This window comes from Erinaceus europaeus, chromosome 4, assembly GCF_950295315.1.
Source record: "Erinaceus europaeus chromosome 4, mEriEur2.1, whole genome shotgun sequence".
In the NCBI taxonomy this organism is placed as follows: Eukaryota; Metazoa; Chordata; class Mammalia; order Eulipotyphla; family Erinaceidae; genus Erinaceus; species Erinaceus europaeus.
The window spans coordinates 150,470,649-150,498,451 of record NC_080165.1 but is presented as its reverse complement, the minus strand read 5'-3'; the positions used below and the strand labels follow the sequence as shown (position 1 = coordinate 150,498,451).

Here is a 27,803-nt window from a genome sequence, read left to right as displayed (position 1 = left end):
ATAGCCCAGAGGCTAAGTCCATTTTACCAAAGACTCAAGTTTCACGGCAGCAGTGGGACCTGCGCCTCTCCGATTTCCCCTGAGGACAGCTTCCCTGCACTGGCTCCAACGAGACACTTGGTGGGCCAAAGAGGACAAGAAACATTTTCTTCATCTTCAGGAACAGATTTCTAATTCAACACAGACATAACTGTGAATAGGTTTCAAGTACAAAAAAAGCCCTTTGGCCAGGCAGTGGCGCACCTGGTTAAACGCACACTCTACGATGCACGAGGACCCAGGTTCAAGCCCCCGGTGCCCACCTGCAGGGGGAAAACTTCACAAGTGGTGAAGCAGGGCTGCAGGTGTCTCTCTGTCTCTCTCCCTCCCTATGTTCCCTTCCCTCTCAATTTCTCTCTGTCTCTATCCAACAATAAATAAATAAACTACAGCTATCGACTTCTTTTCAGGCAGCTATCAACACTACAGCCCTCCACAGTAATGAGCTCATGAATGCAAGGAGGGAGCGGAGGACTGTTGGTCTGCTTCTAATTCTGCTTCTAAGACCCCTTCTGCTTTGGTAGGTTTGCCTGCATTGCTTAACGCTGTGGTCTATTTACACAAATCACTGCTTTACCTGAGACCCGCCCTGCCTACAGGGCACTGGTTTAATCCCCACTGGTTAGATTCGAGCTTGATGCTTCCGAGCGTGTGCGCTTTTTCCTTCTCCCCACCCCCTATCCTACCTGCTTCCTCTTCCGACCTGACACTTCCGCCTCAGGAGATAGAAAGGACAGGATTTTCTAATGAAGGGAGATTAGATTGATTGCACTGCATTCCTGCTCATCAATAAAGATTGAACTGCGTTCCCAGCTCAGCCATGAGTCCCTGGTCATCTCTCTCCTGCCCGTGAAGCCAGCCCAGCAGAGGATGGGCCTGATAGCCATGGAATAGTTCTGCATTTTCCATCATCACTGCAGAGTGGGGATTGGGACCCGGCTAGCAAGTGACACAAGCTCTGTCTCACCAGGCTCTTCCGTGGGACGTGGTACGGGTAGTGTGAAACAGCCAGACTGTGGCCCCTGCATTCTTTAAGACGGAAACCCCTGTGGCTGTCCACAGGGCTTGTAAGCAGAGCCCCCGGATGCAGTGAGTGCCCACGTGCTGATCTGCACCCCGGCCTCCACTCCTAGTCTGACACCCTCCTTGCTCCAAAGCATCACCTCTGCCGTGAGAGGGGAAAGAAGAGCCGTGCCCAGAATTAAATGGGCAAAAGATGAAACTAGAGAGAGGAAAAGGAGGGGGCCGGGAGGTGGTGCGCCTGGTTAAGAGCGGCATAGTACGAAGCACAAGGACCCAGGTTCAAGCCCCTGACTCCCCTACCTGCAGGGGTGAAGCAGGTCTGCAGGTGTCTCTCTTTCCCCCTTTCTATTTTCCCCTCCTCTCTCAATTTATCTCTGTTCTGTCCAATAAAATGGAAACAATGGCCGCCAGGAGCAGTGGATTCGTAGCGCCAGCACTGAGCCCCAGTGATAACCCTGGGAATAGGAGTGGGGGAAGGAGTCTGTACGACATAAGCATGAGAAGCACCAAGTTTTCTAGTTAGAAAGAGCACTGAGTGAAGGAGGCCACCTACACACTGGAGCTAAGAGCTGCTGGCAGGGTGAACAAATGCCCCAGGAGGGGAGTCGGGCGGCAGCGCAGCGGGTTAAGCGCATGTGGTGGAAAGCGCAAGGACCGGCGTAAGGATCCCGGTTGGAGCCCCCGGCTCCCCACCTGCAGGGGAGTCGCTTCACAGGCGGTGAAGCAGGTCTGCAGGTGTCTGTCTTTCTCTCCCCCTCTCTGTCTTCCCCTCCTCTCTCCATTTCTCTCTGTCCTACCCGACAACAACGATGACATCAATAACAACAATAATAACTACAACAATAAAACAACAAGGGCAACAAAAGGGAATAAATAAATAAAAATTTTTAAATGCCCCAGGAGGAGCCTGTGACAGATAAGTGGACAGAGGAATCGGGTGTCTTTCTGACTCTTGCTGGAAAGAAAGAAGGAAGCTGAAATCAGGGAGAAAACTTCTCTTGACTCCTGGGATGTTACAGAAAGGCACGAAAAGTCCCAGTAAACGGATGAAAGACGACTGCATGAAGCTAAGTCTACACAGCCTGGTGCTACGTCTACACAGCCTGGAGAGCCTCCACTGCGGGACTCACAGCTCGCCAATCCGGCACAACAGCCATGTGCACCGCAGGCGCAAGGCACCAACACGACCTGTCACGCTCCAGGCAGCAGCCAGGAACACCACTAGGAGTCAGGCCGTGAGGACAAGGAGGCCCCGGTAGAGATGCTGTGCCTCCTGCTGCAACGCAGACCAGCTCGTCATAAAGACAAAAGAACCAAGGGGCTAGCAGAGTAGCTCACCTGGCCCTGATCCAGCTCTCGGTCCTTTTTGCAGCCATAACGCCATCTCCCCAGACAATAACTTAGATCCACCTGCATATCAGAGGTCAGCCTCAAGAAAAAAAAAACCCAGTATAGTCATGGGCCCTTTGGAATATAACTAAAATAGGCCTATCTACAAAACAGAGACCCCCCAACTCTTCATCTGCACTACTCCAGCCTTTAGGTCCATGATTGGCCAACAGTTTGTTTGGCTTTGTATGTTAACTCTCTTTTCAGCCAGCAGGTTCCAGATGCCAGCAGGATGCCGACCAGACTTCCCTGGACAGACGACCCCACCCATGTGTCCTGGAGCCCCGCTTCCCCAGAGCCCTGCCCCACTAGGGAAAGAGAGAGACAGGCTGGGAGTATGGATCCACCTGTCAACACCCATGTTCAGCGGGGAAGCAGTTACAGAAGCCAGACCTTCCACCTTCTGCAACCCACAGTGACCCTGGGTCCATGCTCCCAGAGGGATAGAGAATGGGAAAGCTATCAGGGGAGGGGATGGGATATGGAGATTGGGTGGTGGGAATTGTGTGGAGTTGTACCCCTCTTATCCTATGGTCTTGTCAGTGTTTCCTTTTATAAATAAAAATGAAAGAAAGAAAGAAAGAAAGAAAGAAAGAAAGAAAGAAAGAAAGAGAGAGAGAAAGAAAGGAAGGGAAGAAGGAAGGAAAGTAGCCCCCGACCCAGACACTGTGCTGCTTGGCCACGTGCATGACCCAGGTTCAAACTCAGTCCTGGACGCACTGAAGGAAGCTGCGGTGCTGTGGTGTCTCCCTCTCTCTCTCTCTCTCTCTCTCCCTCTCTCCCTGATTCCCTCTCGCCCTCTTATCTCTCCCTAGGGAAAAAAACAATCAGGCTGAAGCAGGGAAGCCCTAGAGATAACAAAGAAACAAGCAGCCCTGACAACCCTCAATCTTGGAAATGGTCTTTCTCCCACCTAAGTTAAGTCCTCAGTGGGATTTCGTCTCCCACTCGTGCCCCTGAGCATCTGCCACGATCTTACTTTCGTGCAGTCCCACTGGCACAGAGCCTAAACAGCTGGCACACGAACCGAATTCAGCCTACATCTGGTGTGCACCAACCATAACCCACAGGCGGAGAGGTTTTTACACTTTGAAACGGCTGGAAGACATCAAAAGAAACACGTCGGTGCTTTTATTGACACACGGCGACATTGGCTTCACGTGGGTCGCCTCTGGCTGCTCTTGCCAGACTCCAGCGGAGCTGAGGACGTGCTGCAGAGACACCGGCCTGCGCGGCCTCAAGTCCACCGTGGTCAGGCCCGCACAGAAAATGTCTACCCCTGGTCTGAATGCCTAGCACCTTCTTGGGACCCCCTTAGCAAGAAAGTAGAAAACAGTGTCTAGACAGTGAAACAGAACTTGGGGGGTGACTGGGAAGGATGGGGACCCGTGGGCACCCGCCCCACATGGGGAGGGGGGGTCACTCACCAGTAGAAATGCTCCTCCACCATCTTGGTCACCGCTCGGGATACGGCCCTTTCGTGAGGACCGAGGCTTTTGTTCAAGTTCACTCCAAGTTTCTCTTCCAGAAAGTCAATGATGAACTCTGTGCCAGAAACTTTTTCGTGATTATATTCAATCCAAGGCATTTTCCCTTGAGCAGAGAGTTTTCCACCAAAATAGTTCTAAAGGATTTAAAAAAAAAAAAAAAAGAAAGAAAGAAAAGAAAAAAGCAAGGTTTTATTTAAACGTCACTGATGAACAAAATCAAACATTCCATCTGCATATTTGATAGTGACGGTAATACGCAAGTGAATACAACTCAGCACGCAGGCTCTTCTTAGAGAAAGCACAGGGGGCTGGGTGGTGGTGGTGCACCTGGCTAAGCACACACATATTACAGTGCTCAAGAACCCGGGTTCAAGCCCCCAGCTCCCCACCTGCAGGGGGAAAGCTTCACAAGTGGTGAAGCAGGGCTGCAGGTGTCTCTCTGTCTCTCTCCCTCTCTCTCTTCCCTCTGAATTTCTCTCTGTCTTATCAAAGTTTTTAAAAAGAGAGCAAATACATGTTACCCCTGAAAACACTACTTTATGTGAAGATATTCTTTTTCTCTCATCATTCGCTTGAATTTTATCATGAATTCTGGTTTGCTGCTTAAAATATATATATATATTGGGGACAGGGCAGAGCAAAGCAGCCCCCTGGATAGAACGTCCGCTTCACCACACGTGAGACTCAGGCTCAGGCCTGGTCCCCACCACGCGGGAGGAAACTTCAGTGCCCACATCTCTCTGTCTGTCTGTCCGAAATGCTCACTGGAGTTAGTGACCATGTTAGAAAAAAAAAAAAAAAAAAAAAAACAGGAGGAAGAGGAATGTTGAAATAATCCTTGTAACTGTTAGTCCAATTAATATGTACAGACAATATGAAAAAGCAAAGTAGTGAAATAGATAGAGGCTTAGTCTAAGTGTTTACAGATCAAACACCTCCGTTGAAACACGGCAGCTGGCAGGGGTAGATAGCATAATGGTTATGCAGAGAGACTCTCATGCCTGAGGCTCCAAAGTCCCAGGTTCAATCCTCTGTACCACCAGACCTGATTAGCGCTCTGGTAAAAAAGAAAAGGAGGGAGTTGGGCGGTGGCGCAGCGGGTTAAGCACACGTGGCACAAAGCTCAAGGACCCGCATATGGATCCTGGTTCGAGCCTCCAGCTCCCCACCTGCAGGGGAGTCGCTTCACAGGCGGTGAAGCAGGTCTGCAGGTGTCTGTCTTTCTCTCCCCCTCTCTGTCTTCCCCTCCTCTCTCCATTTCTCTCTGTCCTATCCAACAACGATGACAACAACAATAATAATGACCACAACAAGGCTACAACAACAAGGGCAACAAAAGGGGGGGAAATGGCCTCCAGGAGCGGTGGATTCATGGTGCAGGCACTGAGCCCAGCAATAACCCTGGAGGCAAAAAAAAGAAAAAGAAAAGAAAAAAGAAAAGGAACAAAAAGAGAAACCATAGCTGAACTTGAGCGATACTTAATGCCACTACACTGAAAACAAGAAGTTACAACTCGTACGTGTAACAAGGGTATTTCAGAGACTCAACCCCTGCAGGTTCCTAGATAGTGCGCCTGCTTTGAAAAGCTCACGACCCAGGTTCAAGGCCAGCCCCCACTGTCCTGTCCTCCATCTCCTTCGCTCTATCAGAAAAACTCAGCCTCAAATATTATAGACCCAGTCCTGGTAGTGACAAAAATGTAAATTCCTAGGTTCTGACTTGGACCTGCAGATTCTAGGAATGGTACCTAGCTACACACACACACACACACACACACACACACACACACACACCAATCTGTGTTCTGACAAGTTCTCCTTTGGTTCCTATCCATGCTAGAAGCTCAACGAATACTTGGTCCCAGAATGGGAAGGAGAGGGCAGATAGCTCCACACTTTATGAACCCTGAGTTACAGAGTGACAGTTCCCGCCTCACAGATGAACAGTGGAGATCCTAACCACACCCACGGAAGGAACCTTGTAGCAGGGACTGCACTACTGGGTCATTCGGAGACACCACTTGCTATGTGTCTAAACTGGAATCCACTTTGTGTGGCCTGCACGCCCTCAGCTAGTAAGATTATCACAAGGTCCTTCCTTCCACTTCATACAGGCTGCTCACTTAGCTCCTGCTGAGTCCGACCAGGACGGGCCCCGTGGGGAGTGGGAGCTCGCAAATACTCCCACGGGAACGTACAATGGTGCCACCATTTTGTCGGTTATGGGGTTTGGGGATGGCACACAGTTTGGGTGCTGGGTGGCACAAGGACTGAAAAGCCTTTATATCTTATTGCTTTTCACCCAAGTTGCAGATGCTGCACCAAGGCTGAGCAGGGCTACAGTGTCTCCCTGCCTCTCTTCCTCCCTCTATCTCTCTCATTATAAGTAAAGGAAATACCTTAATTACTTAAAACAATACATTAGACCAGACAGAATAAACGGGTACAGAATAGTCCATCCAAAAAGTCGCAGAGCAAATAACCTTCTCTGGTGCACGTGAATTTTATGTAACTACTAGAATGTTCTATATCTAGAATATAATACATTCTCCAGGACGTATTATAGGCTGGATCTCAAAACAAGTCTCTGAGTTTAAGAAGACAGCGATCGCATCAAGGACATCTCCCAACTGTCCTGCTACAAAACTAGAGCATGTCAGAAAATTTACAAATCATGGCACATCCAGTTGAGTTCAGCGCACACATCACAGTGCACAAGGACCCAGGTTCAAGCCCCTCGTCCCCACCTGCAGGAGGAAAACTTCATGAGTGGTGAAGCCGGTCTGCAGGTGTCTCTCTGTCTCTCTCCCTCTCTATCTCTCCCTCCCCTCTCAATTTCTCTCTGTCTCTATCCAATAATAAATAAATTTTAAAAAGAAAAAGGGAGAGGGAAGCAAAGGCAAAAAACAACAGACAAAACCAAATCACAATCACCCCTTAAATTCTGACTACAGACTGAGTCGGGCGGTAGCGCAGCGGGTTAAGCGCATGTGGCGCAAAGCACAAGGACCGGCATAAGGATCCCGGTTCGAGCCCCCGGCTCCCCACCTGCAGGGGAGTCGCTTCACAGGCGGTGAAGCAGGTCTGCAGGTGTCTGTCTTTCTCTCCCCCTCTCTGTCTTCCCCTCCTCTCTCTGTTTCTCTCTGTCCTATCCAACAACAATGACATCAAGAACAACAACAACTACAACAATAAAACAAGGGCAACAAAAAGGGAATAAATAAATATTTAAAAAAGAAAGAAAAGGTGTTATGTTCCCATTTACATTATTTCTACTCTCTTTTAAAGCTGTTGTTTGTTCCTTGTCATTACCGGGACTTCACCACTACTTTTTTTTCTATTATCTTTATTGATTTAGTGGATAGAGACAGCCGGCAGTTGAGAGGGTAAGAGGAGACAGAGAGGGAGAGAGCGAGAGACAGAGAGACACCTGCAGCCCTGCCTCACCACTTGTGGGGACCGCAGGTGGGGACCGGGGGCTCGAACCCAGATCCTTGCGCATTGTAACATCTGAGCTCGGCCAGGTGAGCCGCCACCAGGCCCCACCACCACTTTGGTCGACTTCAGACAGACGAGCAGAGACCAAGAAAGCTAAAGACAGCACAGCACTGAAGCTTCCTCAGATGTGGTGGGGCTGGGGCTCTCACCGGGGTCACATGCACGGCAGAGCCAAGCCGCTGTCCGAGGTGCTGTTTGTGGGGCCTCCCCGCACCTGCCCAGAGCACCTGCCTGGGGCCTTCCCCCGGGGGAGACTCTAGTGGCAGCGACGCCGGCTCACTAAGCACAGGCTGAGTGGGATCCAGCAGCTGGGGACCCGGCACGCTGGGTGGAGCAGTGACAACCCATCTGGCCAGATGGGAACCGGCCGCTACAGGCCCCCGCGTGCTGGCTGATGGCGGCAGCTCTGAGACTGGCTCTTCCCCGCGCTGCCACCCTGGAGGGGCTCCAAGCTGAGGCTCTGCGGGAGCCTGGGGCTCGCTCACCTTCCTTCCATTAGCCCTGGAGCAAGACAGACTCTCACAGGGAAGCAAGCTGTCGTCCCTGCGAAAACAAAGCTCTCCAAACAGAGCAACTAAAGCAGGAGCCTGAGGATTACGACTGCGATGGAAGGCCAAACAGCCAAACATATGTACGGGAAGCAGTCATCGGAACAGACCAAACATTGCACTGAGAACAACAGACATCCTCCAAGAAATAAAGGATGATTTTTTTTTATATTTATTTGTTTATTTTCCCTTTTGTTGCCCTTGTTTTTTTTTTTTTAATTTCTGTTGTGGTTATTATTGTTGTTATTGATGTCATCGTTGTTGGATAGGACAGAGAGAAATGGAGAGAGGAGGGGAAGACAGAGAGGGGGAGAGAAAGACAGACACCTGCAGACCTGCTTCACCGCCTGGGAAGCGACTCCCCTGCAGGTGGGGAGCCGGGGCTCGAACCCGGATCCTTACTCCGATCCTTGCGCTCTGTACCACCTGCACTTAACCCACCAACTGCCCAACTCCCCAACTCCCCCCCACACTTTTTTTTTTTAACCAGAGCACTGCTTAGCTTAAGATTATGGTGACTGTAGGGATTGAACCTGGGGCCTTTGGTGCCTCAGGCCTGAAAGTCTTTTTCCATAACCATGTGCTGTCTCCCCAGCCCAGAAATGAGGATAAATTTAATAGTACAAACCAGGGGAAACATTAAGAAGAAGCATATAAAGGCTGAAATAAGGAACACAGCAGATGAAATAAATAGCATAACAGGCACAAGAAGAGAACAGAGTATCGCAACAGAAGCTGAGGGGCGGTTAGGCGTACACAGCACTAAGCACAAGGACCTGCACAAAGATCAGGGTTTGAGCCCCGGCTCCCCACCTGCGGCGGGGGAGGGGGGTCACTTCACAAGCCACAAAGCAGGTGTGCAGGTGTCTGTCTTTCTCTCCCTCTCTCTCCCCCTCCTCTCTCCATTTCTGTCTTATCCAATAAAATGGAGAAAGCAGCTACCAAGAGCAGTGGATTCATAGTGTCCACACCAAGCCCCAGTGATAACCCTGGAAGGGAAGAGAATGGGAGGGGAGGGGAGGGGAGGGGAGGGGAGGGGAGGGGAGGAAGGGAGGAAGGAATTGAGAGAGAAGACTCTCCTAGAAGAGAAAAAAAAAAGAATGAAGGAACAGTTCAGAAATCAAAGATACTTCAGTAAAACAAGAGCAACAAAAGGGAATAAATAAGCTAAAAATATATGTATACTTCAGCATCTGGATAACAGGAAAAAGACTAAGGGGAAAGCAAATGGAAATACTGGGGTCAGGGAAAACAGTACAATGGCTCACCCAAAACACTTTCATTCCCAGAACCCCACCTCCCCAGAGCCCTGCCCCACGAGGGACAGACAGACACAGGCTGGGGGTGTGGACCCACCTGCCAACACCCGTGTCCTGCGGAGAAGCAACGACAGAAGCCAGAACTCCCACCTTCTGCTCCCCATAAAGAGTTGGGGGGGTGTCAGGCGGTAGTACAGCAGGTTAAGCGCACATGGTGTTAAGCGCAAGGACCGGCACAAGGATCCCAGTTCAAGCCCCCGGCTCCCCACCTGCAGGGGAGTCGCTTCGAAAGGGGTGAAGCAGGTCTGCAGGTATCTTTAGCTCTCCCCCTGTCTTCCCCTCCTCTCTCCGTTTCTCTGTCCTATCCAACAACAAGGACATCAATAGCAACAACAATAACCACAACAACATTAAACAGCAAGGGCTACAAAAGGGAAAAAAAAAGTAATAATGGCCTCCAGGGAGCCGTGGATTCGTGGTGCAGGCACTGAGCCCAAGCAATAACCCTGAGGGCAAATAAAATAAAATAAAGTAAGAATGTTGGTCCATCCTCCCACAGGGATAAAGAATAGGGAAGCTTCGAGGGGATGGGACATGGAACTCTGGTGCTGGGAAGTGTATGAAACTGTACCCTTGTGATCTTACAATCCTTTTCATCATTATTAAATCACTAATAAAAAAGAATTATACAACAACAAGGGCAACAAAAGGGGGAAAAAATGGCCTCCAGGAGCGGTGGATTCATGGTGCAGGCACCAAGCCAGCAATAACCCTGGAGGAAAAAAAAAAAAAAAAGAATTAAACAAGATGTAGCTATAAGGAACACTGTGGGGGGGTAGACAGCATAACGGTTATGCAAAGAGACTCATGCCTGAGGCTCCGAAATCCCAGGTTCAATCCCCCTCACCCTCCCCTCCACGCACCACTGATCAGTGCTCTGGTAAAAAAAAAAAAAAAAAAAAAAAAAAAAACCACACATAGATATAAGGAACACTGTAGCAATACTAAAGTAGGCTGATACTTAAAACTAATGCTAAGATTTCAGAAGGGAAAGAAACTAGATTTAACATCAGATGTTTTCCAACAGCAAAATACAGATGCAAAAAAACAACAGTAATATTTTAAAACACATAAGACAAAAAAAAAAAAAAACTTTGAAAACAGAATTACCACATGTAAGAATATAATGATCTTAGGCAAGCAGTGGCTCCAGAAAGCTTCACAAGGACTCTGAAACTTTCAGGAGGACGTGCTCAAAAAGAGAAACAAACCCTATAGCACAATTTATCTAGGAAAGAAAGCCTGCCAAAGGATCTAGCAAGATCTGTTGTATTAAAAAAAAAAAAAAAAAGAGGGAGTCAGGCTGTAGCGCAGCGGGTTAAGCGCAGGTGGCACAAAGCGCAGGGACCGGCATAAGGATCCCGGTTCGAACCCCGGCTCCCCACCTGCAGGGGAGTCGCTTCACAGGCGGTGAAGCAGGTCTGCAGGTGTCTGTCTTTCTCTCCCCCTCTCTGTCTTCCCCTCCTCTCTCCATTTCTCTCTGTCCTATCCAACGACGACAACAACAATAATAACTACAACAATAAAACAACAAGGGCAACAAAAGGGAATAAATAAATAAAAATAAAAATAAATAAAATAAAATAAAAATTAAAAAACATACTTAAAAAAAAAAGAAGAGAAACAATTTGTAAACTTCCAGAGTTTGTAGTGTAGTGAACAACAGCAATTTAACTTCTCTCTCCCGTCCTCCTCTCTCTTCCTCTCTCTCTTCCTCTCTCTCTTTCTCTCTCGAGATGAAAAATGAAAGTTGGGCCAGAAAGCGACTCTGAGGTGTTTACCCCCCAGCACTACACCTAAAGGGGGGAGGGACCGACCGGGTGGGTGGTGCAATTGGCAAGGACAGGGGTTCGAGCCCCCGGCTCCCCAGCTGCAGGGGGGTCGCTTCACAAGCGGTGAAGCAGGTCTGCAGGGGTCTGTCTTTCTCTCTCCCTCTCTGTATCTCTCAATTTCTCTGTCCTATCAAAAAAAAAAACACTAAAGAGGGAAAAAATGACCACCAGGAGCAATAGTGCCAGTTCCAAACCACAACAATAACCCTGGTGGCAATAAAAAAAAAAAAATCAAATTAAAATAACTTAAAATACAAAAGAAGAAATGAATAGGGATTCATAGACATAAATTTGACCTTACGAGCAACCATTGTAGCACACACACAAAAAGATCAAAATTTGTTTTAAATGACATGGGAAAAAAAGTAACTGTCCCTTACAAAGCGGAAAATGAGAAAAAATATTATTTTAAGTAATATGTTAGCAATAAATCTGAACAAAATAATAATAATACAAATGTAAATGGATTAAACTCACCAATTAAAGGACTCTCAGATTGGCTACAAGTTGCCTATGAGAGACAAAAAAATAAATAGATAAAAGAGGATGGATAAAAAATAAAATATCCCAAACAAATATATCCCAAACGAAAGAAGCTTGCACAGGAATCTCAGTATTTGATAATATAGCATTTCAGGTCATAAAAATCCTGAGGGGTGGGATGGCAGGGGCGGGGGCTGGGCAGTGGTGCGCCTGGCTGAGGACATACATTATAATGCACAAGGACCAGGGTTCAAGCTCCCAGCCACCAGCTGCAGTGGGGTGGGGTGGGGGGTTCACACACAGTGAAGCAGCGCTGCAGGTACGTCTCTCTCCTCCTCCTCCATCTCCCTCGTCACTCTCTAATTATCCTTTATCCAAACTAAATAAATTAAGTTAAAAATCTTAGGAGGAGCCTGGGAGGTGGCACAGCAGACAAAGTCTTGGGCTCTCAAGCATGAGACTGAGTTTGATCTCCAGCACTGCAGATTGCAGAGTGATGCTCTCCCTCTCTCTCTCTCCCTCTTTCCCTCTGCTTTTCTCATTAATAAATAGATATGAAAAAAAAGAATTCTTTTTAATTTATTTTTTATTGGCGAATTAATGTTTTACATTCAACAGTAAATACAATAGTTTGTACATGCATAACATTTCCCAGCTTCCCATATAACAATACAACCCCCACTAGGTCCTCTGAATCCTTCTTGGACCTGTATTCTCCCCACCCACCCACCCACCCCAGAGTCTTTTACTTTGGTGCGATACTCCAATTCCAGTTCAGGTTCTACTTGTGTTTTCTTTTTTCTTTTTCTTTTTTTCTCCCCACCCACGCACCCACCCCAGAGTCTTTTAATTTGGTGCGATAAGAATTCTTTTTTTAATATTTATTTATTTTCCCTTTTGTTGCCCTTGTTGCTTTTTATTGTTGTTGTAGTTATTGTTGTTGTCGTTGTTGGATAGGACAAAGAGAAATGGAGAGAGGAGGGGAAGACAGAGAGGGGGACAGAGAGACACCTGCAGACCTGCTTCACCACCTGTGAAGCGACTCCCCTGCAGGTGGCGAGTCGGGGGCTCGAACAGGGATCCCTACACCCGTCCTTGCTCCCTGCGCCACCTGTGCTTAACCCACTGCGCTACCGCTCGACTCCCGAAAAAAAAGAATTCTTAAGGAGCAGTCCCAGAGGCAGCACAGTGGCTAGAACGCCGGACTTACAAGCAGGAGGTCTCCAGCTCGACCATCTGCATGGCATAGGCCAGAGTGCTGCTCTGGTTCTCTCTCGAACATAAAAACGCTTCCTGAGAGCATCATAAGGCGCACCACACAACAGCTGACCCGCAGCAGCGGCGCAGTGGTGCTGAGAGGGCTCTCTGATCTCCTCCATGTGTTGCTCCCTCTTCCTCTCTAGCTCTGTCTGAAATTAGAAGTGTGAAAAAAGGAGGCCCTGGAGCTGTGGATCCCCACATGCAAGAGGCCCTGGCACTGCAAAATAAGGAAGAGTTAGGAGGAAGAGAACGAGCAGGACAAAAGGGAGGAGATGGAAAAAGCAGAGAAAGACGATGGGAGACGAGGCGGTACACATGGGGTTTCATCACCAGAACCACATATGCAGGGGACCTGGTTCTCTCTCATAAATAAATAAACTATATATATAGTGCTTAAAGAAGTGAGAGCAGCAGTCCGGGAGGTGGCGCAGTGGATAAAGCACTGGACTCTCAAGCATAAGGTCCCGAGTTCAATCCCTGGCAGCACATGTATCAGAATGATGTCTGGTTCTTTCTCTCTTCCTATCTTTCTCATGAATAAACAAACTCTTTAAAAAAAAAAAAAAAGAAATGAAATGAAATGAAAGGATAAGAGATAGCATCTTCCACAGTATATGTACCTAACCTCAGACACATACTTACAGAAAGAACTGAGAGGATGTCCAAAAGAGAGACAGAAACGAACAAGTACTTGTGAATTTTTAAACCACTTCTTTCATGTTGGTCTGCTTCTGAAAACCCCTTCTGTTTCATTAGTTTAATCCCCCCTGCTTAACGTTATTTTATTTACATAACCACTTCATTCTATTTACATAACCACTATTAACAAGCACCACCCTCCCTCTAGGGCATTGGTGGTTCAGTGATAGGATTCTCGCCTGCTCCGCCCCCTCTCCTTGTCACACCCTGATTGTCACCAGTCACTTTTCTCTCCACCCTCTCTGCGTCGCATCCTGTTCACACCCTACTGGGCTAGTATATTTATAAGGACAAGATTGTTTGTAGTTAGTTTAGCTTAGCTTGGTATAGATTGCGCTGCGTCCTGCATGAATAAAGAGATACTGCGTACAACCCAGCCACGAGTCCTGGGTCGTCTGTTACCCGCCCGTGAAGCCAGCCCAGCGAAAACAACACTTTCAGAAACTTCTGGAAGAGGCAGACGAAACATAAGATACAGAGGACTCAACAGGCAAGTGCGCTCTAACAAGCAGATGCGTAATAGAGCACAGCTCAGTGTCTCTAAAAAGTAGCCCGCACAGGACTGCAGGAGTGAGTGGGAATGGGAACTATCTACCTGGCTATGTGTCTGTGTGTACCTGGCCAGCCCACGTCTAGGTGTCTGTGTGTACCTGGCCAGCCCACGTCTATGTATCTATGTGTACCTGGCCAGCCCACATCTATGTATCCATGTGTACCTGGTCAGTCTACGTCTATGTATCCATGTGTACCTGGCCAGCCCACGTCTATGTATCTATGTATACCTGGTCAGTCTACGTCTATGTATCTATGTGTATCTGGTCAGCCCATGTCTGTGTATCTATGTGTACCTGGCCAGCCCATGTCTATGTATCCATGTGTACCTGGCCAGCCCACGTCTATGTATCTATGTGTATCTATGTGTACCTGGCCAGCCCACATCTATGTATCCATGTGTACCTGGCCAGCCCACGTCTATGTATCCATGTGTACCTGGTCAGTCTACGTCTATGTATCCATGTGTACCTGGCCAGCCCATGTCTGTGTATCCATGTGTACCTGGTCAGCCCACATTATGTATCTATGTGTACCTGGCCAGCCCATGTCTATGTATCCATGTGTACCTGGCCAGCCCATGTCTACATATCCATGTGTACCTGGCCAGCCCATGTCTATGTATCCACGTGTACTTGGTCAGCCCATGTCTATGTATCCATGTGTACCTGGTCAGCCCATGTCTACGTGTCTATGTGTACCTGGTCAGCCCATGTCCAGGACCTTGGGAGAACGATAGTGGTCACCACTTAAGGAGGGTAGGGGCACAGAATTTTGGTGGTGGGAGTAGTGAATAATTGTACCTTTATTATCTTATAATTGTATAAATCACTATTAAATCATTAAAAAAAAAAGTAACCACACACTAGGCTAAAATCTAGGTTAATTCCAAGGCATTCAATGGGACTACTGTTTATTGAACAAACCTCTGTTCTGGGCAAAAAAAATAATAATAATTAATAATAACAAAATTTGAAGCTTTTTGTTTAAAAAAATTGCATACCACTAGTATGAGTAGAAAACGGAAACCTAGGGGTGAGGAGGGGACGCCTGGTCCAGCAGGCCACACTGTGAAGCATGAGGCCCTGAGGTGAGCAGGTGCAGCACCAGGGGACGCCACCGGGGGACGTCATGGACGGCGCAGTGGAGGTGAGAGGGCTCTCTGATCTCCCCCATGTGTCGCTCGCTCTTCCTCTCTAGCTCTGTCTGAAAGTTTAGAAGGATGGGGAAAAGGAGGCCCTGGAGCTGTGGATTCATTCCCACATGTCAGAGGCCCTGGCACTGCAAAATAAGGAGGAGTTAGGAGGAGGAGAGGATGGTGGGGTGGTAAGGGAATTTTAGTCACTGAATGGCAAGCTGGCGAGCGCGTGAAATACAGCTCAGACATCACTGAGAAGTCCCGCACCTTTCACTCACTGCTCTCCTCATTCCCCTCTGCTGAAGGGAGCCAGCAGCACTGCCCTGAAAGTCGCTCAGATAGAGCCTGGGGGGCTGTGCAAGACTCCTGTGAGCATCTCCCTGACTGTCAGCCTGTTGGGGGCCTTCAGGCTTCGTGAAAGGAAACACAGCGCTGTCAATGAACAGAAACCTGGGGGGAGCCCCCGTAAACAGTGGAGCCCCCAGTTCATTAACAGGTGTCCAGAGGGCTCGGCCAAACTGTCCACCAAAGCATAAGGGAACAGCAACATATCACTGAACCCTCATTACATCCACACCCGCTGATCCCTTCTTAACCTGGATATGAAGCCAGCACACCATGAAACCAAGGACCAAGCTCTGCCACCTTCATACCCAGCCCCCTCGTGCGTGTGACAACAGCAAACCATCCCCACCGAGTGAGATGACACATCCCCACCGCGCAGACCAATGCTGCTGTCGGGAGAGTTACACATATTTGCACGCGAGTACCTGATAGGGTAAGTCAGCCATCCTTAAATAGGTTTCCATTTTCAAACAGAAAGGAGATAAACTGGGGACACCATTATTAGGTCTTGCAAACTGATGCAAAATAATAGCATCTTTGGAGTCAATCTCTTGCTGTTTCCTGTCAAAACCAAAAGAGAAACAGAACAATCCTTGTGTTATACTGTCAGCTTCCTCGCTTCCTCAGGGGTCCTAGGTGGGTTGGAGTTTCTCAACAAGGGGGTCAGCTTGTCGCAAGGGCTCAAATCACTCACTATGCAGTGGGTGCCTGGGCACAACACAAGAGCACCTGATGGGGGCCTGGGTGATAGCATAGTGGTTATGCAAGACTCTCCCACCTGAGGCTCTGAGGACCCAAGTTCAATCCCCAGTACCATCCATGCCCTGGCAAAAACTCAACTAGGGGGCCAGGTGGGGGTACAATGGTTGAGCGCACATGGTACTGTGCACAAGGACCCAGGTTCGTTCTAGCCCCCAGTCCCCACCTGCAAGGGCAAAGCTTTGCAAGTGGTGAAGCAGGGCTGCAAGTGTCTCTCTGTCTCTCTCCCTCTCTATCTTCCTCTTCCCTCTCGATTTCTGGCTGTCTCTGTGCAATAAATAAATATAATTTTTAAAAATTAAAAAATAAAAATAAGTAAAAACTAAACTAAAAAAAGTCAAATCAGATGAAAAAGAGAGCCTGACAAGCTGCTTTCATCACTGCCTCAAGCACCCAGGGACGTAACCACCCCCAACCCTACCTCAGCCCCTGTGACCTGTAGCAGGAAGAATTTTTCCTAGTGTGGGTCCATCTCCACTGGAACCAGCTGTGTTTCTAGTAATATTTTCCAGTAAACAATGTCTACATTTAGATGACATTTGGGAAGTCAGGTATTAAAAATAAAGATTATGTTTGTCAGGGCCAGGTGGCGGCGTGCCTGGTTGAGCACTCACATTACAGTGAGCAAGGACCCAGGTTCAAGCCCCGGTCACCACCTACCTGCAGGGGGAAGCTTCCTGGGCAGTGAAGCAGGACTGCAGGCGTCTCTCTGTCTCTCTCCCTCTCTATCCCCCTCCCCTCTTGATCTCTGTCTCTATGCAATAATAAATAAATAAGTAAATATTTGTTAAAATATTATGTTTGTAAAGAGTGCAAACTATAGGAGACTGGGCAGTGGTGCACACATTACAGTGCACTAGGACCTGAGTTCACATCCTTGGTCCCTACCTGCAGGGGAGGGACAGCTTCATAAGCAGTGAAGCCTCCTCTCTCTCTCCCCCCCCTCCCTCTCTCTCTCTCTCTCTCTCTCTCTCTCTCTCTCCCCTTTCTATTTCCCCATTCCCTCTCAATTTCTCTCTGTCTCTATCAAAAACAAGAAAGAGGGAATCAGGCAGTAGCGCAGCGGGTTAAGCGCAGGTGGCACAAAGCACAAGGACCAGAGTAAAGATCCCGATTCGAGCCCCTGGCTCCCCACCTGCAGGGGAGTCGCTTCACAGGCGGTAAAGCAGGTCTGCAGGTGTCTGTCTTTCTCTCCCCCTCTCTGTCTTCCCCTCCTCTCTCCATGTCTCTCTGTCCTATCCAACAACAACGATGACCTCAATAACAACAATAATAACCACAACAAGGTTACAACAAGAAGGGCAACAAAAGGGGGGAAAATGGTGAGCCCCAGCAATAACCCTGGAGGTAAAAAAAAAAAATCAGATTTAAATTTAAATTGGTAGTAGTTAATTAAAAAAAATGCCCAGGGGATGGTAGAGTGGGCAGGGTGCTGAACTTGGTGCAAGAGGTCCAGGTTCTGACCCTGACATCCATGTGCCAGAGGGCGGCTCTGGGTTCTCTTTCTATCTTGTGTCAATAAGTAAATAAAACTAAAGAGCGAGAGACAATGTCAACTATGGATCTGACAAGTGGTCCCATGCGAAGACTTCAAGTCATAGAGTAATATATATATATTCCCTTTTGTTGCCCTTGTTATTTTATTGTTGTAGTTATTATTGATGTCGTCGTTGTTGGATAGGACAGAGAGAAATGGAGAGAGGAGGGGAAGACAGAGAGGAGGAGAGAAAGACAGACACCTGCAGACCTGCTTCACCACCTGTGAAGTGACTCCCCTGCAGGTGGGGAGCCGGGGTTCGAACCGGGATCCTTATGCCGGTCCTTGTGCTTTGCGCCACCTGCGCTTAACCCGCTGCGCTACCGCCCGACTCCCCATAGAGTAGTATATTCTTGTGAAATTTAACCAGACAGAATTTTAATAACTGAGAGGACAAGAAATCCCCAGCTCTGCTGGTCAGAAAGATCGAATTCTAATGTTTCACTTGGATCACGTCACGGCAAAACCAGACGCTACGTCTGTGGGAAGCCTGTGCTGGTGACTTCATCTGCATCACAGCTACCAAATGATTTCATTCTGACAGTGACACTATAGAGTGCACACTGTGGGGCCGGGCGGTGGTTTGTTCACCTGGTGCTGTGCATGTGTTACAATGTGCAAGGACCCAGGTTCAAAACCCCAGCACTTCTTTTTCATTGCTACCAATGTAAATTTAAATCTAATTTTTATTAGATTGGACAGAGAGAAATTGAGATAGGGCGGGGAGCTAGAGAGAGGGAGAGAAAAATAGACACCCGCAGGGGGAAAGCTTTGTGAGTGGTGAATCAGGGCTGCAGGTGTCTGTCTCCCTCCCTCTCAAACTCTCCCTCCCCTCTCAATTTCTGGCTGTCTCTATCCAATAAATAAAGATAATCAAAAATTATTTTTAAAAATAGAGGGGATATTGTTATTATCTAAGTTTAGTATACTATACTATAGCCATATTGTATAGCAGACAAGGAAACTGAAGTTCAGATGGTTTTTTAAAAAAAATTCACACTGGGGGAGTCAGGCGGTAGCGCAGCGGGTTAAGCGCACGTGGTGCAAAGCGCAAGGACCGGCATAAGGATCCCAGTTCGAGCCCCCGGCTCCCCACCTGCAGGGGAGTCGCTTCACAAGCGGTGAAGCAGGTTTGCAGGTGTGTATCTTTCTCTCCCCCTCGCTGTCTTCCCCTCCTCTCTCCATTTCTCTCTGTCCTATCCGACAATGACATCAATAACAACAATAACAACTGCAACAATAAAACAACAAGGGCAACAAAAGGGAATAAATTTTTTAAAAATTTTTAATTCACACTGAATGTCAATTTAAGATCAAGTCATGAACAGCTCCAGTCCCTAAGCCTTAAGCACTTAAACTACACCCAGCCAGGCAAACTTCGGTGAACTTTAGTCAAACAATATGATCCAGAACTGAAACTTTCTTATATAAGTTGATAAGAGCTCAGAGTGGCCACTTTCAAAATCACTGTTCTTAGTACGGCAAACTCTGTGCTAAAAATCTCACATCGAGTCACCTATGCGGTAGTCTGCTATCATCCCCTCCCCCCGTGAGAAAACTGAGTAGCCAGGAAATGTACTCTTATAGCAAGGCTCCTGGCTGGGTACAAGCACAGTGGATTTGAACCGCAGTCTTCCTTCCACACATGGGAACCCATCTGACTACACGACTACATTTTACAGTCGCACAGCTAGGACTGCGTACGGGTGCCTGGAGGCTGAGAGTCCTCCAGGTAGAACAGACGCTCCCCATGCGTGGGCTCTCCACGGGACACTGAGCGGTGCTGCGCAGACAGCGGCCTCTCAAGCACGAGTTCCAGGTTCTAGTCCCAGCATCGCATGTAGCGTGGGGTGCTCTGGCTCTTTCTCCCTTATTCTCTACTCTCTCTCATTAATAACTGAGTCAAAATGAATCTTAAGGGAGTCGGGCGGTGGCGCAGCGGGTTAAGCGCAGGTGGCGCAAAGCGCAAGGACCCGCGTAAGGATCCCGGTTCGAGCCCCCGGCTCCCCACCTGCAGGGGAGTCGCTTCCCAGGCGGTGAAGCAGGTCTGCAGGTGTCTGTCTGTCTCTCCCCCTCTCTGTCTTCCCCTCCTCTCTCCGTTTCTCTCTGTCCTATCCAACAACGATGACATCAGTAACAACAACAATAACTACAACAAAAAAACAAGGGCAACACAAAGGGAAAATAAATAATTATAAAAAACTTAAAAAAAACTTTTTTCAGAATTACTAAGTGATAGGAAATAGTAGTACACACTCCGCAGACACACGTCCACAGATAGGATTCTGATGCCAAACTCTGTGCTAAATATTACTGTGTGCGTTCGGGCAAGCTGTTTAATCACCCCCAGCTGCAATGTCCTCATCTATAATGTGAGAATTAAGCATCCTCGGACACGAGTGAAAGGTAAAAAAAGCACTGACGGGAGTCGGGCGGTGGCGCAGCGGGTTAAGCGCGGGTGGCGCAAAGCGCAAGGACCCGCGTAAGGATCCCGGTTCGAGCCCCCGGCTCCCCACCTGCAGGGGAGTCGCTTCACAGGCGGTGAAGCAGGTCTGCAGGTGTGTATCTTTCTCTGCCCCTCTCTGTCTTCCTCTCCTCTCTCCATTTCTCTCTGTCCTATCCAACAACAACATCAATAACAACAATAATAATAACTACAATAATAAAACTAGGGCAACAAAAAGAGAATACTAAAAAAAAAAAAAAAAGCACTGACATCTAGAACCTCTAAGGAGGGGTTCTAAGGCATTTTTATTATTGGCATTATAGCAGGGCTTTCAAATGCACTAAAACATTTATCAAAAAGGAGAAGCGACTAAACCAAGTACTAAGAACACCATCACCCAACTTGAGTATCTGAGTATCTTCATTGCCCTCCAGTAGAAACACACTCCCCTCCCATGGGCAGCTACCACACCTATCAGGGTGTGGCCTGCTCCCCGCCTAAGCTCTGAGCCTCTCAACTCATTCCCAAGGTCATTTGAGCAAGGCTGAGGCTCCGTCCTGAGCAGTTAAGCTTCAACTTGCTCACAATGTCTCACGGATGAGAAGCCACGTGGTTCAGGACCCTCCGAGGGCTTCTGGACTGGAATACAACTGAGAAACAACCAGGGTCACAGTCACACTGCTCTACACTGTTTGTCATACAGCTTGAAGTCGAACTTGAAATCGAGTTCCAAAAGTAGCAAAGATAATCAGCAGTCTAAAGATAATTCACTGGTGTTTTTTGTTGTTGTTGTTGTTGTTGTTTTAATTTGGCTCAGTTAGCTTTATGGTACCGAGCTAAATCAGAGATTCTCTGCCTCACACACTTAAAATAAACATCTCGATTATGGTTAAATGCTATAAAAGTCAATGCATTGTCCTCAGACCTACATGACTTCCCAGCTTCTCAGAGGACAGAAACACTCAGTAGACTGTCACAAAAGCCTCCTAGAATCCCTGCAGGGCTGTTAGAGGTCATTGTTTGTTTACATCATATTGTGTAGGATTCCCCCAACTGGAGGGGGAAAAAAGATTAAAAAAAAAAAAAAAGGGTCTTGCTGTTGTGCAAATCCAAACCAAAAGGAACATTCTGAGCTCCTGGAAACTGTTCCATCTGCTCTCTTCCCGGTGACGGAGGGCTCGCATGCATTAAACTGGTATCAATTAGGCCAAAAAATAATAATCGCGTCTTTCAGCAGCCTATGGATATAAGCCATTACTTTGAGTAGGTAGAGTCCTACTCAGAGAAGGAAGTCCTGCCCAGCTGAAGGTACCATCCACAGAGACCTCCATTTTCTGGCATTTTTCTCATCAGCCCAGTAAACACTGCTGACTCCCCTGCGCTGCTCCTGTGCGGTGCCGGGCTTTCCGGGCAGGCCGGGCGGCAGGCAGCCGGGCTCGGGCCGCGTCCAAAACGCTCGCCGGCCCCTCTCCCGGGGCGTCTGCGGGTCCCGGTCTTTGGATGTTAAGGTCCGGGGTGAGGGCCATGCGGGTGGGGAGGGGGAAGGCCAGTGGAGAACCAGCCTTCAGTGGAAAGAAAACAAGGCTAGGGGGTGATGCTCCAGCAGCCTTACCTATGAACAAAATCAGGTCTTTTTCACAAAAGTGCAACTTGGCCCTTTTTTTGGGGGGGTGGGGGGGGCAGCCTAGGGCCGACTGCTAGCAACGCCCTGGAATCTCGCGTTTCACAGCAGCAGCCTAACCCGGAGGCTGGGGTGGGTCTGGGTTTGTTTTTTCCCTCCCAGCACCAGTTTACAGCCTCCCCCATCGAAAGTGCCCACCAGGCAGGTGCCCGCAGTGCGCGGGGGTGCGGGGTGCGGGGCGCGGGGGTGCGGGGCGCGGGGGCGCGGGTTGCGGGGCGCGGGGATGCGGATTGCGGGGCGCGGGGCGCGGATTGCGGGATGCGGGGCGCGGGGGCGCGGGTTGCGGGGCGCGGGGATGCGGATTGCGGGGCGCGGGATGCGGATTGCGGGATGCGGGGCGCGGGATGCGGGGCGCGGGATGCGGATTGCGGGGCGCGGGATGCGGGGCGCGGGGTGCGGGGCGCGGCTCACCTGAGGACCAGCAGCTCGTGCAGCAGGTAGGCGGCGGCGGCCAGCAGGGCGCCCCCGGTCAGGTACAGGGTCTTCTTCCACCAGGGCTCCGCGCCCAGCCCGGCCATGGCGCCGCCGCAGTCCTGCAGCGGGAAGGCCACGATGTCGCCATGGAAGGCGCGGGGCTCCTCGGCCGCGGCCCACCAGCTGCGGTTGCAGCTCAGCGGCGGCGCGCCGGGGCAGGACGCGGCCAGGCCGACCCCCCAGGACATGCTGCGCGCGGGGCGGCGGGCGGCCGCATGGGCGGCGGGCGGGCGGGGCCGCGGCGGGCCGGCCGGAGCGGACAGACGGACGGACGGACGGACGGACTGACGGGCGAGCGGCGGGCCTGGCCGGAGGGGACCCTGGGCGCGGGCGCCCGCAGGAGGCCGCGTGATGTCACCGCTCCCCGGGGCAGGGGCGCGGGGGCGGGAGAGAGTCGCCCAGCCCGCGCCCGCCCCGCGCCCGGCCCGCATCCCCGCGGCTCCCGGGCGCACGGCCTGGCGCTCGGCTCCGGGGGAGGCCGCAGGCGGGACCGGGATCTTGCAAACCCCCGCCCGGCCCCTCCCGCCGCCCCCCGCCCGGCCCCTCCCGCCGCCCCCGCCGCCCCCCGCCCGCACCCGCACCCGCAGCCCCGCCCGGCCCCTCCCCGGGCGCGCTCACCTGGTGGCCCGCAGCCCGGCGCCGGGCAGCTCGCATGGTGGAAACGCGCCGATCACATCACCGCGGCCCCCAGTCTCGGCCACGTGCTCAGCGACCGCAAAGTGGTTTGCTGGGCAACAACCCCGCGCTCTGGACCTTTTTTTTTTTTTCTTAAGATTTTTTTTTTAAATAATTTATTTCTTTATTGGGGAATTAATGCTTTACACTCAACAGTAAATACAATAGTTTGTACATGCATAACATTCCCCAGATTCCCATTTAACAATACAACCCCCCACTATGTCATTCATCATCTTTCATGGACCTGTATTCTCCCCACCCACCTACCCACCCCAGAGTCTTTTACTTTGGTGTAATACTCCAATTCCATTTCAGGTTCGACTTGTGTTTTCTTTCCTAATCTTGTTTTTCAACTTCGGCCTGAGAGTGAGAGAATCCCATATTCATCCTTCTGTTTCTGACTTATTTCACTCAACATGAATTTTTCAAGGTCCATCCAAGATCGGCTGAAAACGGTGAAGTCACCATTTTTTACAGCTGAGTAGTATTCCATTGTGTATATAGACCACAACTTGCTCAGCCACTCATCTGTTGTTGGACACCTGGGTTGCTTCCAGGTTTTGGCTATGACATATTGTGCTGCCAAGAACATATGTGTTTGCTGGGCAACAACCCGGCGCTCTGGACCTTTTTTTTTTTAAAAGATTTTTTTAAAGATATTTATTTATTCCCTTTTGTTGCCCTTGTTGTTTGATTGTTATAGTTAGTATTGCTGTCGTTGTTGCTGGATAGGACAGAGAGAAATGGAGAGAGGAGGGGAAGACAGAGAGGGGGAGAGAAAGACAGACACCTGCAGACCTGCTTCACCGCCCGTGAAGCGACGCCCCTGCAGGTGGGGAGCCGGGGGCTCGAACCGGGATCCTTACGCCGGTCCTTGCGCTTTGGGCCAAGTGCGCTTAACCAGCTACCGCCGGACTCCCGTCTTTTTTTTTTTTTTTTTTTGCCTTCAGGGTTATCGCTGGGGCTCGGTGCCTGCACTGGGAATCCACTGCTCCTGGAGGCCATTTTTCTCCTTTTGTTGCCCTTGTTGTTTATCTGTTTATCGTTGTTGTTGTTATTAGTATTATTGTTATTGTCATTGTGGTTGAATAGGACAGAGAAAAATGGAGGGAGGAGGGGATGACAGAGAGGGGGAGAGAAAGACAGACACCTGCAGACCTGCTTCACTGCCTGGGAAGCGACTCCCCTGCGGGTGGGGAGTCGGGGGCTCGAACCAGGATCCTTAAGTGGGTCCTTGCTCCTGAGGCCGTGTGTGCTTAACCGGCTGCACTACCGCCTGACCCCCTTTTTATTTAATAATGATAAGATGGTAAGATAACATGGATACCATTCCACACAGTTCACACCATCAAAGTTCCCTGTTCTTTTTTTTTTTTAATATTTTTATTTATTTATTGTTGGACAGAGAGAAATTGAGAGGGTTGGGGGAGTTGAAGAGGGAGAGAGTCACCTGCAGCCCTGCTTCACCACTTGGAAAACTTACCCACTCCGGCATCCCCTGCTCCTCCTTGCAGGGGGCTTGAACCCTGGTCCTTCTGTGCTGGAATGTGTGCTCTTAACCAGGTGTACCACCGCCTGGCCCGGGAACTTCCCTATTCTCTATTCCTCTCTGGGAATAGATTCCTTATGGGAGTGCGGAAGGTTAGGGAAAGATAGAAGCAGGCTGGGGGTATGGTTCCACCTGCCAGTGTCCATGTCCAGCGGAGAAGCAATTAGAGAAGTCAGACCTCCCACTTCGGGCTCCCTACAGAGATCCCTCCTCTGATAGACGCATATCAGCATATCAAGTCTTTCACTTCTGAAATAACATCTGAAAATTCACTGGGGGGGGAGTGTCTGTTTTGTTTGTTTTGTTTTTGGCTTTGTTTTTTTCTTGCCTTGCTGGTGTAGAGAAGTGTGTGTGTGTGTGTATGTGTTATCAATTAATTTTATTCTAAATAATTTTTTAAATATTTTATTTATTAATGAGAAAGATAAAAGGAGAGAGAAAAACAGAAACAGACATCACTCTGGCACATGTGCTACCAGAGAGTGAACTCAGGATTTCATGCCTGAGAGTCCAATGCTTTATCCACTGTACCACCTCCCAGGTGTGTGTGTGTGTGTGTGTGTGTGTGTGTGTGTGTATTAAACCAGAGCTGAGCAGTGCTCCAGAAACACACACACACAATATATATATATATATATATATATATATATATAGAGAGAGAGAGAGAGAGAGAGAGAGGAGTCAACATACCAAAAGAGCTGGGCTAAAGCTGAGTGTAAGAAGGTCGAACAGATTGGAAAGACAGTTCAGTGCTGGCTTGGGATGCCTGCATACCCAGAGCCCAGAGGCCTCACACTCACTCCCTGACACCACCAAGACTGAACAGTGCTGGCATAACTAACTACCCCCCCTTCTTTCTCTCTTTCATGAAAATAAATCAATCTTAAAAGACGCTATCAGAACAAAGCTGTGTGAGTAAAGAAGGCGACTAGAGCTCTCTTCCAGCAAGATCATACTAAGTCCAACTTAGAAAAGCTACTTTAGGGAGTCGGGCCGTAGTGCAGTGGGATAAGCGCATGTGGCGCAAAGAGCAAGGACCAGCGTGAGGATCCCAGTTCAAGCCCCCAGCTCCCCACCTGCAGGGGAGTCGCTTCACAAGCGGTGAAGCAGGTCTGCAGGTGTCTGTCTTTCTCTCTCCCCCTGTCTTCCCCTCCTCTCTCCATTTCTCTCTGTCCTATCCAACAACAACAACATCAATAATAACTACAACAATAAAACAACAAGGGCAACAAAAAGGGAATAAAAAAAAGAAAAGAAAAGCTGCTTTACGAAGGGACGGAGTCTAGACATAGAGATTGGAGACTGCTGCTTCAAGCCCGGGACCATCCCCAGATGGCAGCCGTAATGCCATTTACTCAGCCAGAGCAGAACACAGAGCGAATTTACGAAGAAGCCAGAAAGAATGATCCTCCAAAGAGGATCTTGGGTTGGTGTATGGGACCAAAGTAAAGACTCTGGGGTGGGCTGGGGGGAGTAGTCAGGTCCTGAAACATGACTGCCCAGGGGGACCTAGTTGGGGGGTTAGAGTGTCATGTGGTGTTGTAGGCTTCACATTGGTTTTGGTCCCCCGCCTCTGGGAGACTGTGGCATGGCCCCTGCTGGTTTCCAGGGCCCTCTTCTCCCCGCCCCCGGAACCCCGACAGATTTCGAGAGTTCTGGCCGCAGCTGCCGGAGGAGAAGGATGCAGGACAGATCTGTGTGGTGATTCGTTTGGAGGGTCCCTCTCGGCCGCGGGAGGAGAAAGACAGGAGAGCACATGTTTGCCCGCCCATGAATAAAGATTAAACTGCGTTCTCAGCTCAGCCGTCTGTCTCTGGTCGTCTCTGTCACCCGCCCGTGGAGCCAGCCCGGTTAAAACAACAATGTGGAAAACTGAGAAATATCACACATGGACCAACTACTGTAGTTGACTTTGACTGTAAACTGTTAATCCTCCCCAATAAAGAAGAACGATTCTTCAAAATCCCCCATGCACAGCCAGATCCCAGAGTCGACCCCATGGCTGTGCAGGATCCCACCCCACCCCACCTCCCGCCCTGCAGTGTAAACGAGAGCCTAGATAACTAGCTGCCTTCCATCTTGTTCTGTTCCCCAGGGCCAGAGCAGGCTTCTCCAGCACACCACTCTGGCCACCACCAGCAATCTGATGGCCTTTGCATTAGTCATGAGCATTAACTCCAAGTTAGAGTCGTCTTGCTGGTTTCATTTATATATATATATATTTTATACTTATTTATTTTCACTTTTGTTGCCCTTTTTGTTTTTATTGTCCTTGTAGTTATTGATGCCGTCATTGTTAGGACAGAGAGAAATGGAGAGAGGAGGAGAAGACAGAGAGGGGGAGAGAAAGACAGACACCTGCAGACCTGCTTCACCGCCTGTGAAGCGACTCCCCTGCAGGTGGGGAGCCGGGGGCTCGAACCGGGATCCTCACGCCAGCCCCTGCACTTCATGCCCCATGCGCTTAATCTGCATTACCATCCGACCCCCCATACATGTTTTTTTGATGTCCGACATCCCTTTGCTTTTGAAGAAGAAATTTATTTTAGTGAAAGGTGATGAGGAAATATTCTTGCAGAATAAAAGCAGAGCTTAATACAAAGATAAAACCATAAAAAAGTAAGACACTCAGAAGTCGTAACAGGTGTCGGTGTGACTTACAAAGGAAGGGAAAGCGGGACCTTAGAAAACTGGGCAAAAATAAATCTATATGTTGGCATGTTGATATAGGTGTATAGTTATAAAACTGGCCCATATCTGTGACTTTGGGAGAACTACTGCAGTTTCCAGGAGAGGGGATGGGGATTGGGGGTGGGGGATTAGGGACACAGAACTCTCTGGTGGTGGGAATGGTATATAATTATACCCTGATTATCTTAAAATTTTGTAAATAAATATTAAATCACTAATAAAAAATTAAGAGAAATGTACTTAACCTTCACATGTAATAAAGAAATACAGAAACTACAAGACACTGTTTTACCTCTTATCAAGTTAGAAAAGATGGAAACATTTAAGAATGAATAGGTGGTACGGGAATGCGAAGAAACATCCAGAACTATTG

The 27,803-nt window shown here is 49.1% G+C and overlaps 1 protein-coding gene across 5 annotated transcripts in view; it reads right to left on the bottom strand.

The window, feature by feature from the left end:
- Positions 1 to 23,222, bottom strand: part of FAXC (failed axon connections homolog, metaxin like GST domain containing) — a 310,211-nt gene extending 286,989 nt beyond the window's left edge. For 3 of the 5 annotated variants that reach the window (XM_060190734.1, XM_060190735.1, XM_060190736.1), the window contains exons 1-3: positions 22,450 to 23,057; positions 16,041 to 16,176; positions 3,879 to 4,075 (exon numbers count right to left, since the gene is read on the bottom strand). In XM_060190734.1, the coding sequence (XP_060046717.1) occupies positions 3,879 to 4,075; positions 16,041 to 16,176; positions 22,450 to 22,943 (827 nt within the window). In that variant the 5' untranslated portion in view covers positions 22,944 to 23,057. Of the gene's footprint in view, positions 1 to 3,878; positions 4,076 to 16,040; positions 16,177 to 22,449; positions 23,058 to 23,130 lie in introns of those variants that run through there. The other 2 variants (XM_060190737.1, XM_060190733.1) reach the window with 2 other exon arrangements.
- Positions 23,223 to 27,803: the final 4,581 nt, after the last annotated feature.